General features: G+C 67.9%; 2 protein-coding genes and 1 long non-coding RNA gene across 3 annotated transcripts in view; 1 reads left to right on the forward strand and 2 right to left on the reverse strand.

The window, feature by feature from the left end:
• The window catches only part of ATP4A (ATPase H+/K+ transporting subunit alpha), a 25,108-nt gene extending 13,288 nt beyond the window's left edge, over window positions 1–11,820 (forward strand). Inside the window, exons 12-22 of the mRNA XM_074567908.1 lie at window positions 565–734; window positions 1,979–2,115; window positions 3,550–3,700; window positions 5,092–5,260; window positions 5,356–5,510; window positions 6,638–6,761; window positions 8,956–9,101; window positions 9,228–9,361; window positions 10,205–10,306; window positions 11,569–11,660; window positions 11,778–11,820. Coding sequence (XP_074424009.1) covers window positions 565–734; window positions 1,979–2,115; window positions 3,550–3,700; window positions 5,092–5,260; window positions 5,356–5,510; window positions 6,638–6,761; window positions 8,956–9,101; window positions 9,228–9,361; window positions 10,205–10,306; window positions 11,569–11,660; window positions 11,778–11,806 — 1,409 coding nt within the window. The 3' untranslated portion in view covers window positions 11,807–11,820. The remainder of the gene's footprint in view (window positions 1–564; window positions 735–1,978; window positions 2,116–3,549; window positions 3,701–5,091; window positions 5,261–5,355; window positions 5,511–6,637; window positions 6,762–8,955; window positions 9,102–9,227; window positions 9,362–10,204; window positions 10,307–11,568; window positions 11,661–11,777) is intronic.
• LOC141735333 (uncharacterized) lies at window positions 5,708–10,304 on the reverse strand. Its single transcript, XR_012584688.1, has 3 exons — window positions 9,260–10,304; window positions 6,562–6,657; window positions 5,708–6,449 (listed from the first exon to the last, which is right to left on the reverse strand). It is a non-coding gene; the product is annotated as an uncharacterized LOC141735333 (long non-coding RNA).
• Window positions 11,566–19,443, reverse strand: TMEM147 (transmembrane protein 147). The gene is given in 10 exon segments (XM_074567967.1): window positions 11,566–11,635; window positions 12,479–12,658; window positions 13,317–13,377; window positions 13,380–13,437; window positions 14,274–14,326; window positions 14,329–14,357; window positions 15,989–16,125; window positions 16,762–16,827; window positions 17,657–17,726; window positions 19,234–19,443. Coding segments are annotated over 9 exon segments (672 nt in total). The 5' UTR covers window positions 19,311–19,443; the 3' UTR covers window positions 11,566–11,635; window positions 12,479–12,537.
• Between the last annotated feature and the right edge of the window lie 913 nt (window positions 19,444–20,356).

A 20,356-nucleotide genomic window follows, 5' to 3' on the forward strand; every position in this document is an offset into this window, starting at 1 on the left:
TGGGGATGGAGGGACACCATGGGGAGGTGGGGATGGGGGGACACCATGGGGAGGTGGGGACGTGGGGATGGGGGGACACCATGGGGCGGTGGGGATGGGGGACACCATGGGGAGGTGGGGATGGGGGGACACCATGGGGAGGTGGGGACGTGGGGATGGGGGGACACCATGGGGAGGTGGGGATGGGGGACACCATGGGGAGGTGGGGATGGGGGGACACCATGGGGCGGTGGGGACGTGGGGATGGGGGGACACCATGGGGAGGTGGGGATGGGGGACACCATGGGGAGGTGGGGATGGGGGGACACCATGGGGCGGTGGGGACGTGGGGATGGGGGGACACGATGGGGAGATGGGGACGTGGGGGACGTGGGGATGGGGGGACACCATGGGGACATAGAGGACGTGGGGATGGGGGGACACCATGGGGAGATGGGGAGATCGCGGAGAGATGGGGACGTGGGGGACATGGAAGGACGTGGGATGGAGGACACGCGTCCCAATGTCACCCCCCGTCCCCCCGATGTCACCCCGTGTCCCCTCCCATCCTCCTCCTCCCCCCAGGGTTCTGCGCCCGCTGGCTGCCCGCGGGGACGGTGGCAGCGGGGACGGACCCCGAGGCGCTGCCGGAGGTGGCCGTGGGTCTCTGCTTCGCCGGGTTGGTCTCCATGATCGACCCCCCCAGGGCCACCGTCCCCCAGGCCGTCCTGAAGTGTCGCACGGCTGGCATCAGGGTGGGGGACACGGGGGGACCGGGAGGGGACGTGGGGATGGGGGGACATCAGGGATGGGGGAGGCCATGGGGGGGACGCAGGGGCTGGGGGGGACATGGGGCTGGGGGGACATCAAGGATGGGGAAGGCCATGGGGGGCCATGGGGATGGGGGGACATCAAGGACATGGAAGGCCATGGGGGGACATGGAGATGGGGGGGGGACATGGGGGTGGGGGGACATCAAGGACGTGGAGGGACGTGGGGGGACATGGGGGGACGTGGGGCTGGGGGGACATCAAGGATGGGGAAGGCCATGGGGGGCCATGGGGGGCCATCAAGGACTTGGAAGGCCATGGGGGGACATGGAGACTGGGGGGGACGTGGGGATGGGGGGACATCAAGGACTTGTCAGGCCATGGGGGGACGTGGGGACATGGAGACTTGGGGGGGACACGGGGATGGGGGGACATCAAGGACGTGGAGGGACATGGGGGGACACGGGGGGACATGGGGACATGGAGATTGGGGGGGATGTGGGGATGGGGGGACATCAAGAGGAGGTGGGGATGGGGGGACACCATGGGGCGGTGGGGACGTGGGGATGGAGGGACACCATGGGGAGGTGGGGACATGAAGATTGGGGGGGGATGTGGGGATGGGGGGACATCAAGGACATGGAGGGACGTGGGGGAACATGGGGGGACATGGGGATGGGGGGACATCAAGGACGTGGAGGGACGTGGGGGGCCATGGGGATGGAGGACATCAAGGACATGGAAGGCCATGGGGGGACATGGAGACTGGGGGGGACATGGGGGTGGGGGGACATCAAGGACATGGAGGGACGTGGGGGGACATGGAGACTGGAGGGGACGTGGGGCTGGGGGGACATCAAGGACTTGGCAGGCCATGGGGGGACGTGGGGACATGGAGACTTGGGGGGGACATGGGGCTGGGGGGACATCAAGGACGTGGAGGGACATGGGGGGACGTGGGGACATGGAGACTGGGGGGACGTGGGGTGGGGGGGACGTGGGGTTGGGGGGACATCAAGGACGTGAGGGGACGTGGGGACATGGAGACTGGGAGGGACGTGGGGATGGGGGGACATCAAGGCCGTGGAGGGATGTGGGGACATGGGGTGGACACGGGGCCACCAGGGACGTAAGGATGGGGGGACACCAAGACCTTGAAGGTCATGGGAGACCCCAGGGGCCCAGGAGGAACCCTCAGGTCCCCCCCAACGTCCCCCTTTGTCCCCAAGGTCATCATGGTGACCGGGGACCACCCCATCACGGCCAAGGCCATCGCAGCGGCCGTCGGCATCATCTCAGAGGGCAGCGAGACCCCCGAGGAGGTGGCAGCTCGTCTACGCGTCCCCCTGGAGCGGGTGGACCCCAGGTGGGACCTCGGTGGCCGGGAGGTGACCCAAGTGTCCTCGTGGGAGGACCCAGGTGGCCGGGTGGGGGTGACCTTGACCCTTCGGTGGCCCTTGGTGGCCACCACCACGTCTTGGGTGATCCACCTCCATGGAGGTGGGGAGCGGGGAGGACCTGGGTGGGACATCAGTGGCCCAGAGGTGACCCAAGTGTCCTGGCGGGGACCCAAATGTCCTCCTGGGTGGACCCAGGTGGCCGGGTGGGGGTGACCTTGACCCTTTGGTGGCCCTTGGTGGCCACCACCATGTCTTGGGTGATCCACCTCCACAGAGGGGAGGAGCGGGGAGGACCTGGGTGGGACATCAGTGGCCAGGAGGTGACCCAAGTGTCCTGGCGGGGACCCAAATGTCCTCCTGGGTGGACCCAGGTGGCCGGGTGGGGGTGACCTTGACCCTTTGGTGGCCCTTGGTGGCCACCACCACGTCTTGGGTGATCCACCATCCATGGAGGTGGGGAGGACCCAGGTGGGACCTCGGTGGCCGGGAGGTGACCCAAGTGTCCTGGTGGGGACCCAAGTGTCCTCCTGGGTGGACCCAGGTGTCCGGGTGGGGGTGACCTTGACCCTTTGGTGGCCCTTGGTGGCCACCACCACGTCTTGGGTGATCCACCTCCATGGAGGTGGAGAGGACCCAGGTGGGACCTCGGTGGCCGGGAGGTGACCCAAGTGTCCTGGTGGGGACCCAAATGTCCTCCTGGGTGGACCCAGGTGGCCAGGTGGGGGTGACCTTGACCCTTCGGTGGCCCTTGGTGGCCACCACCACGTCTTGGGTGATCCACCTCCATGGAGGTGGGGAGCGGGGAGGACCTGGGTGGGACATCAGTGGCCCAGAGGTGACCCAAGTGGCCGGGAGGTGACCCAAGTGTCCTCCTGGGGGGACCCAGGTGTCCAGGTGGGGGTGACCTTGACCATTCGGTGGCCCTTGGTGGCCACCACCACGTCTTGGGTGATCCACCATCCACGGAGGTGGGGAGGACCCAGGTGGGACCTCGGTGGCCGGGAGGTGACCCAAGTGGCCAGGAGGTGACCCAAGTGTCCTGGTGGGGACCCAAGTGTCCTCCTGGGGGGACCCAGGTGTCCGGGTGGGGGTGACCTTGACCCTTCGGTGGCCCTTGGTGGCCACCACCACGTCTTGGGTGATCCACCTCCATGGAGGTGGGGAGGACCCAGGTGGGACCTCGGTGGCCGGGAGGTGACCCAAGTGGCCGGGAGGTGACCCAAGTGTCCTCCTGGGTGGACCCAGGTGGCCGGGTGGGGGTGACCTTGACCCTTTGGTGGCCCTTGGTGGCCACCACCACGTCTTGGGTGATCCACCATCCACGGAGGTGGGGAGCGGGGAGGACCCGGGCGTCCGGGGTGGTGGGGTGACACCCCGGGTGTCCGATGTCCCCTCCCCAGGCAGGCGCGGGCGCGGGTGGTGACAGGGGCGGAGCTGGCGGCCATGACACCGGGGACCTTGGAAGGTCTCCTCCGCGCCCACCCCGAGATGGTCTTCGCCCGGACGTCACCCCAGCAGAAACTCGTCATCGTGGAGAGCTGCCAGCGGCTGGTGGGGACACTGGGGACACGGCGGGGGGGGGACACTGGGGACACGGCGGTGGCATGGGGGACACAGGGACATTGGGGGACATGGGGCACATGGGGACGTTGGGTGGCCTTGAGGATGCTGGGACAACCCAGAGTCCCTGTCCCCAAGGTGCCACCATGATGGGGATCGTGATGGTCCCCATCTTCACCCCTCCGGTCCCCGTGTCCCCAAGGTGCCACCATGACGGGGATCGTGATGGTCCCCATCCTCATCTCTATGGTCCCCATGTCCCCAAGGTGCCACCATGATGGGGATGGTCCCCACCTTCATCCCTATGGTCCCCATGTCCCCAAGGTGCCACCATGATGGGCATTGTGATGGTGCCCATCCTCATCTCTATGGTCCCCATGTCCCCAGGGTGCCACCCTGATGGGGACGGTCCCCATCTTCATCCTTATGGTCCCCATGTCCCCAGGGTGCCACCATGATGGGCATTGTGATGGTGCCCATCCTCATCCCTATGGTCCCCGTGTCCCCAAGGTGCCACCATGACAGGGATCGTGATGGTCCCCATCCTCATCCCTATGGTCCCCATGTCCCCAAGGTGCCACCATGATGGGCATCGTGATGGTCCCCATCTTCACCCCTCCGGTCCCCGTGTCCCCAAGGTGCCACCATGACGGGGATCGTGATGGTCCCCATCCTCATCTCTATGGTCCCCATGTCCCCAAGGTGCCACCATGACGGGGATCGTGATGGTCCCCATCCTCATCTCTATGGTCCCCATGTCCCCAAGGTGCCACCATGATGGGGATCGTGATGGTCCCCGTCCTCATCCCTATGGTCCCCATGTCCCCAGGGTGCCACCATGATGGGAATGGGGATGTCCCCAAGGTGCCACCATGACGGGGATTTTGATGGTCCCCATCCTCATCCTGATGGTCCCCAAGGTGCCACCATGATGGGGATCGTGATGGTCCCCATCCTCATCCCTATGGTCCCCATGTCCCCAAGGTGCCACCATGATGGGCATCGTGATGGTCCCCGTCCTCATCCCTATGGTCCCCATGTCCCCAGGGTGCCACCCTGATGGGGACGGTCCCCATCTTCATCCTTATGGTCCCCATGTCCCCAGGGTGCCACCATGACGGGAATGGGGATGTCCCCAAGGTGCCACCATGACGGGGATTTTGATGGTCCCCATCCTCATCCTGATGGTCCCCAAGGTGCCACCATGATGGGGATCGTGATGGTCCCCATCCTCATCCCTATGGTCCCCATGTCCCCAAGGTGCCACCATGATGGGGATGGTCCCCACCTTCATCCCTATGGTCCCCGTGTCCCCAGGGTGCCACCATGCTGGGGAAGGGGATGGTCCTCATCCCTCACCCCTCCGGTGCCCGTGTCCCCAGGGTGCCATCGTGGCGGTGACAGGGGACGGGGTGAACGACTCGCCGGCGCTGAAGAAGGCGGACATCGGGGTGGCCATGGGCATCGCCGGCTCCGACGCCGCCAAGAACGCGGCCGACATGATCCTCCTGGATGACAACTTCGCCTCCATCGTCACCGGCGTGGAGCAAGGTGGGGCTGGGGAGGGACAGCGGGTGGGGGGGGAGGGTGGCGGGCGGTGACACGGGGCGACGTCACCTCGCTGACGTCGTCCCCGCCCTTCCCAGGGCGCTTGATCTTCGACAACCTGAAGAAGTCCATCGCCTACACCTTGACCAAGAACATCCCCGAGTTGACCCCGTACCTCATCTACATCACGGCCAGCATCCCCCTGCCCTTGGGCTGCATCACCATCCTCTTCATCGAGCTCTGCACCGACATCGTGAGTCGCCCGGACGCCTGGGTGCCCCCCACACCTGGGTGCCCCCCACACCTGGGTGCCCCCCATAACTGGGTGTCCATCAACTGGTCGTTGAGGTTCCTCACCCAGGAACCGGGGTTCTCCGTATGGATGTTGAGGTTCTCCACCCAGAATCTGGGTGCCTCACCCAGGTGCCGGGGTCCTTCTTGGGTGCTGGGGTCCCTACCCGGTCTCCTGGGTGCCCCCACACCTGGGGGGTTCCATCGACCAGTCCATCAACTGGTCGTTGAGGTTCCTCACCCAGGAACCGGGGTTCTCCATATGGAAGTTGAGGTTCTCCACCCAGAATCTGGGTGCCTCACCCGGGTGCCGGGGTCCTTCTTGGGTGCTGGGGTCCTTCCTGGTCACCTGGGTCCCCACCCGGACACCTGAGTCACCCCACACCTGGGTGTCCATCAACTGGTCGTTGAGGTTCCTCACCCAGGAACCGGGGTTCTCCATATGGAAGTTGAGGTTCTCCACCCAGAATCTGGGTGCCTCATCCGGGTGCCGGGGTCCTTCTTGGGTGCTGGGGTCCCTACCCGGTCTCCTGGGTGCCCCCACACCTGGGGGGTTCCATCGACCAGTCCATCAACTGGTCGTTGAGGTTCCTCACCCAGGAACCGGGGCTCTCCATATGGATGTTGAGGTTCTCCACCCAGAATCTGGGTGCCTCACCCGGGTGCTGGGGTCCTTCTTGGGTGCTGGGGTCCTTCCTGGTCACCTGGGTCCCCACCCGGACACCTGAGTCACCCCACACCTGGGTGTCCATCAACTGGTCGTTGAGGTTCCTCACCCAGGAACCAGGGTTCTCCATATGGATGTTGAGGTTCTCCACCCAGAATCTGGGTGCCTCATCCGGGTGCCGGGGTCCTTCTTGGGTGCCGGGGTCCCCACCCGGTCTCCTGGGTGCCCCCACACCTGGGGGGGTCCATCAACCAGTCCATCAACTGGTCGTTGAGGTTCCTCACCCAGGAACCGGGGCTCTCCGTATGGATGTTGAGGTTCTCCACCCAGAATCTGGGTGCCTCACCTGGGTGCTGGGGTCCTTCTTGGGTGCCGGGGTCCCCACCCGGTCTCCTGGGTCACCGGCACGCTCGGGTCCACAGTTCCCTTCGGTCTCCTTGGCCTACGAGAGGGCGGAGAGTGACATCATGCACCTGAAACCCCGCAACCCGCGACGCGACCGATTGGTCAACGAACCTTTGGCGGCTTATTCCTACTTCCAGATCGGTAGGACCCGGACGCCGGGGTCACCATCGTCGTGTCCCCCCCGGGTGGGGAGTGGGGGGTGGGGGGCCCAGATGTTGAGGTCACCCTTGGGGAGACCCCAGACACCTGCGTCCATGGGTGCCTGGTCGCCCGGACACGTCGGTCCATGGGTCCTTGGCCACCAGGATGCCTGGGTCCATGGGTCTCTGGCCACCTGGGTCCGTGGGTCCCTGGCCACCCAGACACCTGGATCCATGGGTCCCTGGCCACCTGGGTCCGTGGGTCTCTGGCCACCTGGGTCCGTGGGTCTCTGGCCACCCAGACACCTGGATCCATGGGTCCCTGGCCACCTGGGTCCCCCGGTCCCTGGTCACCCAGACACAGTGGTCCATGGGTGCCTGGCCACCTGGGTTTATGGGTCCTTGGCCACCCGGGTCCATGGCCACCTGGACATCTGGGTCCATGGGTCCCTGGACATCTGGACACCTGGGTCTGTGGGTCCCTGGCCACCTGGGTCCATGGCCACCTGGACATTTTGGTCCATGGGTCCCTGGCCACCTGGGTTTATGGGTCCCTGGCCACCCGGGTCCATGGCCACCTGGACATCTGGGTCCGTGGGTCTCTGGCCACCCAGACACCTGGATCCGTGGGTCCCTGGCCACCTGGGTCTCCCGGTCCCTCGTCACCCAGACACAGTGGTCCATGGGTGCCTGGCCACCTGGGTTTATGGGTCCTTGGCCACCTGGGTCCATGGCCACCTGGACATCTGGGTCCATGGGTCCCTGGCCACCTGGGTTTATGGGTCCCTGGCCACCCGGGTCCATGGCCACCTGGACATCTGGGTCCATGGGTCCCTGGCCACCCGGACTCCTGAGTCCCTTGGTCCCTGGGCATCTGGCCACCTGGGTCTGTGGGTCCCTGGCCACACAGGTCTGTGGGTCCCTGGCCACCCAGACTTCTGAGTCCCTTGGTCCCTGGCCACCTGGACTCCTGGGTCCATGGGTCCCTGGCTACCTGGGCCCATGGGTGCCTGAGGCCCTGGCCACCTGGGTCCCTGGCCACCTGGGTCCCTGGCCACCCAGACACCTGGGCGCCTTGGTCCGTGGCCACCCAGACACGTGAGTCCATGGGTCTGTGGCCACCCGGACACATGGGTCCATGGCCACCTGGCCATCTGGGTCCACGGCTCCCTGGCCACCTGGGTCCATGGGTGCCTGAGGCCCTGGCCACCTGGGTTCCTGGCCACCCATGTCCATGGGTCCCTGGCCACCCAGACACCTGGGCGCCTTGGTCCGTGGCCACCTGGACACGTGAGTCCATGGGTCTGTGGCCACCCGGACACATGGGTCCATGGCCACCTGGCCACCCGGGTCCATGGGTGCCTGAGGCCCTGGCCACCTGTGTCGGTGGCCACCTGGGACCATGGGTCCCTGGCCACCTGGGTTTATGGGTCCCTGGCCACCCGGGTCCATGGCCACCTGGACATCTGGGTCCACGGCTCCCTGGGTGCCTGAGGCCTTGGCCACCTGTGTCGGTGGCCACCTGGGTCCATGGGTCCCTGGCCACCTGGGTTTATGGGTCCCTGGCCACCCGGGTCCATGGCCACCTGGACATCTGGGTCCACGGCTCCCTGGGTGCCTGAGGCCTTGGCCACCTGTGTCGGTGGCCACCTGGGTCCATGGGTCCCTGGCCACCTGGGTTTATGGGTCCCTGGCCACCCGGGTCCATGGCCACCTGGACATCTGGGTCCACGGCTCCCTGGGTGCCTGAGGCCTTGGCCACCTGTGTCGGTGGCCACCTGGGACCATGGGTCCCTGGCCACCTGGGTTTATGGGTCCCTGGCCACCCGGGTCCATGGCCACCTGGACATCTGGGTCCACGGCTCCCTGGGTGCCTGAGGCCTTGGCCACCTGTGTCGGTGGCCACCTGGGTCCATGGGTCCCTGGCCACCTGGGTTTATGGGTCCCTGGCCACCCGGGTCCATGGCCACCTGGACATCTGGGTCCACGGCTCCCTGGGTGCCTGAGGCCTTGGCCACCTGTGTCGGTGGCCACCTGGGTCCATGGGTCCCTGGCCACCCGGGTCCATGGCCACCTGGACATCTGGGTCCACGGCTCCCTGGGTGCCTGAGGCCTTGGCCACCTGTGTCGGTGGCCACCTGAGTCGGCGGGCGCCCGGCCACCAGCCCCCCCCCCCCCTTCCCCGCCCTCCCCAGGTGCCATCCAGTCCTTCGCCGGCTTCACCGACTACTTCGTGGCCATGGCGCAGGAGGGCTGGTGGCCCCTGCTCTGCCTGGGGCTGCGGCCCCGCTGGGAGGACGCCCACGAGCAGGAGCTGCAGGACAGCTACGGCCAGCAATGGGTACGCCCGGCCCCCCCCCCGCAGCCCCTATAGATCTATAGGTGCTCCCTGCGCCCCCCCCGCCCCGGGGGCCTCGCTGACCTCGACGTGTGTGTGTGTGTGTGTGTCCCCCCCCCGGCCCCGCAGACCTTCGCGCAGCGCCGCTACCAGCAGTTCACCTGTTACACCGTCTTCTTCATCAGCATCGAGATGTGCCAGATCGCCGACGTCCTCATCCGCAAGACCCGGCGCCTCTCCCTCTTCCAGCAGGGCCTCTTCCGGTGCCTACGGGGGCTATAGGGGCTATAGGGGCTCTTCCGGTGCCTACGGGGGCTATAGGGGCTATAGGGGCTCTTCCGGTGCCTACGGGGGCTATAGGGGCTACAGGGGCTCTTCCGGTGCCTACGGGGGCTAGAGGGGCTATAGGGGCTCTTCCGGTGCCTACGGGGGCTATAGGGGCTATAGGGGCTCTTCCGGTGCCTACGGGGGCTATAGGGGCTACAGGGGCTCTTCCGGTGCCTACGGGGGCTATAGGGGCTATAGGGGCTCTTCCGGTGCCTACTGGGGCTATAGGGGCTATAGGGGCTCTTCCAGTGCCTACGGGGGCTATAGGGGCTATAGGGGCTCTTCCGGTGCCTACGGGGCCTATAGGGGCCCTTCCAGTGCCGACAGGGGCTATAGGGGCTCTTCCGGTGCCTACAGGGGCTATAGGGGCTATAGGGGCTCTTCCGGTGCCTACGGGGGCTATAGGGGCTATAGGGGCCTCTTCCGATGCCTACGGGGGTATAGGGGCCCTTTGGGTGCCCACGGGAGCTATAGGGGCCCTTCAGGTGCCTATGGGGTCTATAGGGGCTCTTCAGGTGCCTACAGGGGCTATAGGGGCTCTTCCAATGCCTATGGGGTCTACTGGTGCCTATGGGGCTCTGTCAGTGCCTATGGGGTCTATAGGGGCTCTTCCAATGCCTATGGGGCTCTGTCGGTGCCTATGGGGTCTAGAGGGGCTCTTCCAGTGCCTATGGGGCTCTGTCGGTGCCTATGGGGTCTAGAGGGGCTATGGGGCTCTGCTGGAGCCTATGGGGGCTATAGGTGCCCGTGGGGCGCTATAGGGAGCCGTCTCCCCGCAGGAACCGGATCCTGGTGATCGCCATCGTCTTCCAGGTCTCCATCGGCTGCTTCCTCTGCTACTGCCCCGGGATGCCCAACGTCTTCAACTTCATGCCCATCCGGTGGGGCCGGACCCCCGGCCGCCCTCCCCACCCCCCGCCCGGACCCCCGGGAGCCCCCCAGACGCCTGGGTCCCCCCCCCGACCCCCCTTCCCGGACCCCTGGGTCCCCTCCTGGAGTTTGGGTCCCCTCCCGACCCCATTCCCAGCCATTGGGTCCCCTTCCCAGACCCCGTTGCTGGACCCCTGGGTCCCCCCCCGGACACCTGGGTCCCCTCCCAACCCCATTCCCAGACCCCTGGGTCCCCTTCCCGGAAACCGTGTCCCCTCCCAACCCCCTTCCCGGACCCCTGGGTTCCCTCCCGACCCCATTCCCAGACACCTGGGTCCCCATTCCCAGACACTGGGTCCCCTTCCCGGACCCCTGGGTCCCATCCCGACCCCCTTCCCGGACCCCTGGGTGCCCCCCCCCGAGCCTGGGTCCCCTCCTGATCCCATTCCCAGACCCCTGGGTTCCCTCCTGGAGTTTGGGTCCCCTCCCGACCCCCTTCCCAGACACTGGGTCCCCTTCCCACACACCGTGTCCCCTCCCGACCCCCTTCCCGGACCCCCGGGAGCCCCCCAGACGCCTGGGTCCCCTCCCGACCCCCTTCCCGGACCCCTGGGTCCCCTCCTGGAGTTTGGGTCCCCTTCCCAGACCCCATTCCCGGACCCCTGGGTCCCCCCCCGGACACCTGGGTCCCCTCCCAACCCCATTCCCAGACACCTGGGGCCCCTTCCCAGAAACCGTGTCCCCTCCCAACCCCCTTCCCGGACCCCTGGGTTCCCTCCCGACCCCATTCCCAGACACTGTGACCCCTCCCGACCCCCTTCCCGGACCCCTGGGTCCCATTCCCAGACACCGTGTCCCCTCCTGGAGTTTGGGTCCCCTCCCAACCCCATTCCCAGACACTGGGTCCCCTTCCCGGACACCGTGTCCCCTCCCAACCCCCTTCCCAGACCCCTGGGTGTCCCCCAGACGCCTGGGCCCCCTCCCGACCCCATTCCCAGACCCCTGGGTCCCCTTCCCGGACACTGTGTCCCCCCCTGACCCCCTTCCCGGACCCCTGGGTGTCCCCCAGACGCCTGGGTCCCCTCCTGATCCCATTCCCAGCCACTGGGTCCCCTTCCCAGACCCCATTCCCAGACCCCTGGGTCCCCCCCTTGGACACCTGGGTCCCCTCCCAACCCCATTCCCGAACACCTGGGAGCCCATTCCCGGACCCCCGGATGCCCTGACCGTGTCCATCGCCCCCCCCCCCGGCCTCTTCCCCCCCCCCCCCCAGGTTCCAGTGGTGGTTGGTGCCGATGCCCTTCGGCCTCCTCATCCTCGTCTACGACGAGATTCGTAAACTGGGAGTGCGGAGACACCCGGGAAGTGAGTGGCCGGGTCGGGACACCCGGGTGACCCCCCCCCCCCCCAACCCCCCCGCCCCCCAACGCCCCCCCCCCCCCCGCCCCCCCCTCACCCCTCTGTGTCTTTCCCCCCCTCCAGGTTGGTGGGACCGAGAGCTCTACTACTGAGACCGACGTGTGCCCCAGATGCCCGGGGGGGGTGCCCCCCCCCCCAAAATATCTGGGTCGTGGGCCCCCCCCCCCCCCCCAAACTCCTGGGTCTGCACCCCCCCACCCCCCCCACCACATACCTGGGTCCCTCCCCAAATACCTGGGTCCCTTCTTGGACACCTGAGCCCCCCCCCCCCCCTCCAAATACCTTGGGGGACCCCCCCCGAACATCTCCTCCCCCCCAACATCTCCCCCCCCCTCAAATACCTGGGTCCCTTCTTGGACACCTGAGCCCCCCCCCCCCCTCCAAATACCTTGGGGGACCCCCCCCGAACATCTCCCCCCCCCCAACATCTCCCCCCCCCTCAAATACCTGGTTCCCTTCTTGGACACCTGCCCCACCCCCCCCCGTCAAATAACTTGGGGGACTTCCCCCCCCCCCCCCCGAACATCTGCCCCCCCCCAAACTCTTGGGTCCCCCCCAACACCTGGGTGTCATTCCCCTCCCCCCCCCCCCCCAAACACCTGGTTCCCCCACACCCCCCCCCGCCAAATACCTGGGTCCCTCCCCGAATGCCTGGCACCCCCCCAAACACCTGGGGCCCTTCCTCCCCCCCACGGCAAATAACCTGGGGGGGCTCCCCCCCCCCCCCCAAAACATCTGCCCCTCCTCCTCCCCCCCCCAAATACCTGGGCCCAATAAAACACCGGGAGCCCCTCGGTTTGCGCCGAGTCCGTGACCCGTTCATTCAGGGGGGGGGCAGGAGGGGGACGAGCAGCCGCAGGGCCCCCAGCCCCAGCGCCGCCGCCCCCAGCGCCCGCAGCCCCAGCGCCCCCCAGGGCCCCAGCCCCAGCGCCTGCCCCGCCCACCTGGGGAGAGAAGGGGCGGGGCTTCAGGCGGACACGCCCACCAACAAGCCACGCCCATCGGAAAAGCCACGGGGGGGACACACACACACACACACCCCCCCCCAAACCTCCCCGTTAAGGCTTTATGCTGCAGGCACCAAGCCACGCCCCCTCCGCAAAGCCACGCCCCCTCCGCAAAGCCACGCCCCCCTCGCCCTTTATTGTTGCCCAGGCGCCCCGCCCCCTTCAAACCCCGCCCCTCCTCTAAGCCCCGCCCCTCCTCTAAGCCCCGCCCACCCCCCCACCCACCCCCCCCCAGCAAAGCCCTCCTAAGCAGCAGCTCCCCCCAAATAGGAGTGGGGGGGGGGGGGGTGTGTGTGCCCACCCCAAGCCCCGCCCCCTTAAGGCCCCTCCCAGCGCTAAGCCCCGCCCACCCCCCAGCAAAGCCCAATGGGGGCAAGGGGGTGGGTCCAGCCTTGCCGAGCCCCGCCCCCCCTCCGAGGCTCCACCCACCCCCTGGGCAAAGCCCTCCTAAGCAGCAGCCCCCCCCCCCCCCCCCCCCCCACCTCCACCGCCCAATAGGAACAAGGGGGAGGGTCCCGCCCCCCTAAAACCCCGCCCCCCAGACCAGCCACGCCTCCCTAGGCCCCGCCCCCCCCGCCCCCCAAGCCCCGCCTACCCGGTGAGGAAGCCCTCGTAGGCGGCGGCTGCCAGGAGCCCCCCCAGGGGCAGGCGCAGCGGGGGGGCAGGTCGTGGCGCCCCGAAGCCCACAGCAGCGCCGCCGCCGCCACGTGTCGAGCCTGGGGGGGGGGGAAGAAGGGGGGGGGGGGTGTCAGGACCCCCCCCTCGGGGCAATAACGGCCCCCCCCGACGAGCAATAACAGCCCCCCGAGGGGCATTAGTGACCCCTTCAGGGGGCGAAAGGGGGGATCAGAGGGGATAATGACCCCCCCAGGGGCAAAAGGGGGGGTCAGGGGGAGTAAAAGCCCCCCCAGGAACCAAAATGACCCCCCCCAGGGGGCAAAAGGGGGAGTCAGGACCCCCCCAGCGGCAATAACGGCCCCCCCAGGGGACAAAAGGGGGGCTGGGCGGAGTGAAACCCCCGCAGGGACCATAATGACCCCCCCAGGGGCAATAACGGCCCCCCCAGGTGACAAAAGGGGGGGTTGGGGGGAGTAAAACCCCCCCTAGGGACCATAATGACCCCCCCAGGGAGCAAAAGGGGGGGGTCAGATGGATAATGACCCCCCCAGGGGCAATAATGGCCCCCCCGGGAGGCAAAAGGGGGGGTCAGGACCCCCCCAGCGGCAATAACAGCCCCCCCAGGTGACAAAAGGGGGGGTTGGGGGGAGTAAAACCCCCCCTAGGGACCATAATGACCCCCCCAGGGAGCAAAAGGGGGGGGTCAGATGGATAATGACCCCCCAGGGGCAATAATGGCCCCCCCCGGGAGGCAAAAGGAGGGGTCAGGACCCCCCCAGGGGCAATAACAGCCCCCCAGGGGACAAAAAGGGGGATCAGGGCAGGTAAGGACCATCCCAAGGGAATAACGACCCCCCAGTCGCCCCCCCCCCCAAGTTACCCCACCCCCCCCCCCCCAGTTACCCCAGTTGCCCCCCCCAGTCCCCCCCCTCACCAGGCTGATGTTGGAGTCCAGCCCCATCTGAAGGTGCCGCCAGTCGAACTCCACCCCCGCGCCCCCACCCACAGGGGGACGCACCTGGGGGGGGGACGGGGGGGGACACCCGGGTGTCCAGTTAGGGGGGGACCCTATAGATTCCCACCCTATAGACCCCCACAGTCGTCCCCCCCCCCCCCATTGCCCCCCCCCCAGGGTCCTAGAGGTCCCCAGAGGCCCCTCATTCCCCCCCCCCCCCCCGTGGGACCTATAGGCCCCTATAGGTCCCCAAAGCCCCCCATTGCGCCCCCCCAGGTCCTATAGACCCCTATAGGTCCCCAAAGCCCCCCCATTGCGCCCCCCCAGGTCCTATAGACCCCTATAGGTCCCCAAAGCCCCCCCATTGCGCCCCCCCACGTCCTATAGACCCCTATAGGTCCCCAAAGCCCCCCCATTGCGCCCCCCCCACGTCCTATAGACCCTATAGGTCCCCAAAGCCCCCCCATTGCGCCCCCCCCACGTCCTATAGACCCCTATAGGTCCCCAAAGCCCCCCATTGCGCCCCCCCCAGATCCTATAGACCCCTATAGGTCCCCAAAGCCCCCCCATTGCGCCCCCCCAGGTCCTATAGACACCTATAGGTCCCCAAAGCCCCCCCCCCCCCCCCCCGAAACCTATAGGCCCCTACAGGTCCTAAAGCACCCCCCCTCACCTATAGTTCCTGACAGCCCCCCCATTGCCCCCCCCAGGGTCCTATAGGTCCCCAGAGGCCCCCCATTCCCCCCCCCCATGGGACCTATAGGGCCCCTATAGGTCCCCAAAGCCCCCCCATTGCATCCCCCCCAGGTCCTATAGACCCCTAGAGGTCCCCAAAACCCCCCCATTGCGCCCCCCCAGGTCCTATAGACCCCTATAGGTCCCCCAAAGCCCCCCCCAAGACCTATAGGCCCCTACAGGTCCCTAAAGCACCCCCCCCACCTATAGGTCCCGACAGCCCCCCCACTGCCCCCCCCAGGGTCCTATAGGTCCCCAGAGGCCCCACATTCCCCCCCCCCCCCTCCATGGGACCTATAGGGCCCCTATAGGTCCCCAAAGCCCCCCCATTGCACCCCACCTAGGTCCTATAGGCCTCTATAGGTCCCCAAAACTCCCCCCTTCCCACCCCCACAGGTCCTATAAGCCCCTATAGGTCCCTAAAGCCCCCCCTCCATAGACCTATAGACCCGTATAGGTCCCTAAAGCCCCCCCTCCCCCCCCCATGGACCTATAGGTCCCTAAAGCCCCCCCATTCCCCCCCTCCCAGGGTTCTATAGGCCCCATAGGTCCCCGAAGCCCACCCCCATAGACCTATAGGTGCCTATAGGTCCCCAGAGCCCCCTCCCGGCCCCCCCCCCATAACTCCTATAGGTCCCATATAGATCTCCCCCACCCCATAGCTCCCTTGTAGCCCCCACAGCCCCCTGTAGTCCCTATGTAGCCCCCCCCCCCCAGGCCCCATAGCTCCCCCCCCCCCAGCCCCTATAGGTCCCCCGCCCCATAGATCCCCTATAGATCCCCTATAGCTCACCGGGAGGTGAGGAGCTCGGCGCTGGCCCAGCCCAGGGCGGCCACCAGGATGCGCAGCTCCCCCATAGCCCCCCCATAGCCCCCCCCCCAGGCCCCATAGCTGCCCCCCCCCAGCCCCTATAGGTCCCCCCGCCCCATAGATCCCCTATAGATCCCCTATAGCTCACCGGGAGGTGAGGAGCTCGGCGCTGGCCCAGCCCAGGGCGGCCACCAGGATGCGCAGCTCCCCCCGCCCCCCCCCCCGGCCCAGGGCCAGCTGAAGCCCCCCCAGGTCGGCCACGTCCACCGTCGCCCGAAGGAACTCCTGGGGGGGGGGGGACAGGGACGTGGGGGGACAAAAGGGGACGTTGGGGGGGGGGGGGACAAAAGGGTATGTGGGGGGGACAAAGGGGATGGGGGGGACGTGGGGGGACAAAGGGGGGGACACACATGGGGGGGACAAAGGGGGACACGGCGGGGATGGGAACATGGGGGGAGAAACGGGGGGGGGGGGGACACAGGGGACACGGGGAGGGGGTGTCACCCCCACAGCCCCCTCGGGGGGGGCACTCCTGGGTCCCCCCCCCCTCCCCCCACCCCCCCCGGGGGCGCTCCTGGGTGTCTCCCCCCCCCACCACCACCCTTGGGGTGCTCCTGGGTGTCCCCCCCCCCGCCCAGGGGCACTCATGGGTCCCCCGGCCCCCCCCTTTGGGACACTCTTGGGTGTGTCCCCCCCACCCTTGGGGTGCTCCTGGGTGCCCCCCCCACCCCCTTCCCCCCCCCCGGGACACTCCTGGGTGTCCCCCCCCAACCCTTGGGGTGCTCCTGGGTGCCCCCCCCACCCCCTTCCCCCCCCCCCCCGGGGCACTCCTGGGTGTCCCCCCCCCTTTGGGACACTCCTGGGTGTCCCCCCCCCTCCTTTGGGACACTCCTGAGTGTGTGTCCCCCCCCCCCGACTCACCCCCACCAGGTCGTACCCCCCCGACGGCCCCTCCCAGGTGGGGAAGAAGGTGGCCAAAAACAGCATCTGGGGGGGGGACACCCAGGTGTCCGGGAGGGGACCCAGACGTCTGGGGACCCCCCCAAACCCCCCCCCTCCCCATAGGGGACCCAGGTGGATGGGGACCCCCCCCCCCCAAACCCCCCCCCACAGGGGATCCAGGGGTCTGGGACCCCCCAAAACCCCCCCCCACAGGGGACCCAGGGGTCTGGGACCCCCCAAAACCCCCCCCCCATAGGGGACCCGACCCCCCCATAGGGGACCCAGGGGTCTGGGACCCCCCCAACCCCCCCCCCATAGGGGACCCAGGTGGATGGGGACCCCCCCAAACCCCCCCCCCAGGGGACACAGGAGTCCGGGACCCCCCCAACCCCCCCCATAGGGGACCCAGGGGTCTGGGACCCCCCCAAACCCCCCTCCCCATAGGGGACACAGGTGCATGGCGACCCCCCCAACCCCCCCCCCGCCCCCCATAGGGGACCCAGGTGGATGGGGACCCCCCCAAACCCCCCCCCACAGGGGACCCAGGGGTCTGGGACACCCCCCCCCCCCCCCGGGAAACCCGGGAGTCCGGGACCCCCCAAACCCCCCCCCCCCATAGGGGACCCAGGCAGATAGGGACCCCCCCCAAACGCCCCCCCATAGGGGACCCAGACATCCGGGACCCCCCCCCAACCCCCCCCCCCCCCATAGGGGACCCAGGCAGATGGGGACCCCCCCCAAACGCCCCCCATAGGGGACCCAGGCATCCGGGACCCCCCCCCCCAAAACCCCCCCCCCGCCCCCCCCCCCATAGGGGACCCGACCCCCCCCCCCCCCCCCCCCCCCGCCAGGGGACCCAGGGGCCCGGCCCCACCTTTCCCAGTTGCACCAGTACGTAAGTGGCCCCCGCCTGGACGCACCGCCAAAAGGCGCTGTACTCCGACCTGCGCCCAGTGCTCCCAGTTACTCCCAGTTACTCCCAGTAACCGCCTCCCGCCCCCCCCCCTCCCCCCTCCAAGAACCCCTCCTGGCCTTCCCAGTACCCTCCACACCCATTCCCAGTATCCCCCAGTTTCTTCCAGTACCCCCAAACCCCTTCCGAGCCTATTCCAGTGCCTCCAGTTACTCCCAGTATGCTACGGTGCCTCCTCCCAGTAACCCCCAGTATCCCCCAGGCCCTCCCAGTAACCCCCAGTATCCCCTCGGCCCTCCCAGTATGCCCCAGTGCCCCCCAGTCGCCCTCGCAGTGCCCCCACTCCCTCTCCCAGTAACCCCCAGTATCCCCCAGTGCCCGCCAAACTCTCTCCGAGCGCCTCCCAGTCGCTCCCAGTAACGCCCCAGGACCTCCCAGCATCCACCAGTGCCCCCCCAAACCCCCTCGCGACCCCTCCCTGTTCCTCCCATTGCCCCCCAGTGCCCCTCCCAGTGGCCCCCCCCACCCCCTCCCAGTGCTTCCCACTCCCTCCCAGTGCTCCCAGTCCCCCTCCCAGTGCCCCCAGTGCCTCCCATACCCCCTCCCAGTCCTTCCCAATCCTTCCCAGTCTTCCCAGTCCCCCTCCCAGTGCTCCCAGTCCATCCCCAGTCCCGCTCCCACTGCCCCTTTTACTCCCTCCCAGTCGCCCCCAGTCCGGCTCCCAGTGCCCCTCCCAGTGCCCCCAGTGCCTCCCGTACCCCCGCCCAGTCCTTCCCAATCCCTCCCAGTGCCCCTCCCAGTGCCCCCAGTGCCTCCCATACCCACTCCCAGTCCTTCCCCATCCTTCCCAGTCTTCCCAGTCCCCCTCCCAGTGCTCCCAGTCCATCCCCAGTCCCGCTCCCAGTGCCCCCCACCCCCCTTACTCCCTCCCAGTCGCCCCCAGTCCTGCTCCCAGTGCTCCCAGTCCCCCTCCCAGTGCCCCCAGTGCCTCCCGTACCCCCTCCTGGTCCTTCCCAATCCCTCCCAGTGCCCCTCCCAGTGCCCCTCCCAGTGCCCCCAGTGCCTCCCATACCCCTTCCCAGTCCTCCCCAATCCCTCCCAGTCTTCCCAGTCCCCCTCCCAGTGCTCCCAGTCCATCCCCAGTCCCGCTCCCAGTGCCCCCCACCCCCCTTACTCCCTCCCAGTCGCCCCCAGTCCTGCTCCCAGTGCTCCCAGTCCCCCTCCCAGTGCCCCCAGTGCCTCCCGTACCCCCTCCCAGTCCTTCCCAATCCCTCCCAGTCTTCCCAGTCCCCCTCCCAGTGCTCCCAGTGCCTCCCATACCCCCTCCCAGTCCCTGCCAATCCCCCCCAGTCTCCCCAGTCCCCCTCCCAGTGCTCCCAGTCCATCCCCAGTCCCGCTCCCAGTGCCCCCCACCCCCCTTACTCCCTCCCAGTCGCCCCCAGTCCCTCTCCCAGCGCCCCCAGTGCCCCCCATACCCCCTCCCAGTCCCTCCCAGTCCCTGCCGGTTCACACAGACGCCCCCACCCCCCCCAACTCACAGCCCGCTGCACTTGTAGGTGATGAAATAGGGGAAATACGCGAGGGCGAAGCAATTCCCGAAGTGAAACAACGTCATGGCGGCACCCAGGGGTCGGGGGGGGGCACCCAGAAGTGGGGGGGGGGCACCCAGGTGTCCCGGGAGGGGGGGGGGGTGTCAGACACGGGGCCCAGGCGTCCGGGCCGCCCGCGGTGCTCGTCGGGAGCAGGCCTCACTTCCGGACTACAACTCCCGGCGTGCACCGCGCCCCCCCGCCGACCAATCAGAGCGAGGCCCCGCCCCATCCGGGCGGCCGGAACTTCCGGCACCCGCCAATACCGGGTTTTTTCTCCCCCCAAACCCGCCTTTTCTCCCCCGTGACGTCACCCGGTGACGTCAGGCGACCCAGTGCCGGAATGCCGCGCGGTCCCGGGCCGCGGTGACGTCATGCAGCGCACGGCGATGTCACGCCAGGCCCTAACAAGGCCCGGTGATGTCACGCAGCGACATCACGGGGAGGGGGGGCAGTGATGTCACACGGTGATGTCACAGGGGCCGGTGATGTCACACCGTGATCTGTTCGGGCTGCAGTGACGTAATGAGGCCGCGGTGAGGCAACACAGTGATGTAACAAGGGGTGATGACATCACACGGTGAGGCAGCGGCTCGCGGCAATGTAACGCGATGATGTCATAGGTGGTGATGATGTAAGCGTGATGTCACGGGGTGGGGCGCTGACATCACACAGCGACGTCACGGCGCCCGGCGATGTCACGCAGCACCCTCAAAGGGCTGCCGGGACGTAACGAGGCCCCGATGATGTCACCAGGCGTGCGATGACATCGCCCAGCGACGTGAACGCTCCGCCCTAACAGACCCTGATGACGTCACGGTGATGTCACGGGCCGCGGCGACGCACTGCAGCGAGGCAACGGAGCCGCGCCACCCCGCGCGGTGACATCACGGGGCCGGATGATGTCATCAGGCGGGGCAAAGGCCGAGGGCTTTTTTTTTGTGGGGTTTTATTTTTTACTGAAAAAAAACCTTTATTTGGCCCCAAAAAGGGGCGAGCGGGGGAGGGGCGACCTCCCTCCCCCACCACCACCTTCTCCCTCCCCCCCCCCCCCGCCTTTTTCCCGTTACAA

The sequence above is a fragment of the Larus michahellis genome, chromosome 30 (assembly GCF_964199755.1).
Source record: "Larus michahellis chromosome 30, bLarMic1.1, whole genome shotgun sequence".
Classification (NCBI taxonomy): domain Eukaryota; kingdom Metazoa; phylum Chordata; class Aves; order Charadriiformes; family Laridae; genus Larus; species Larus michahellis.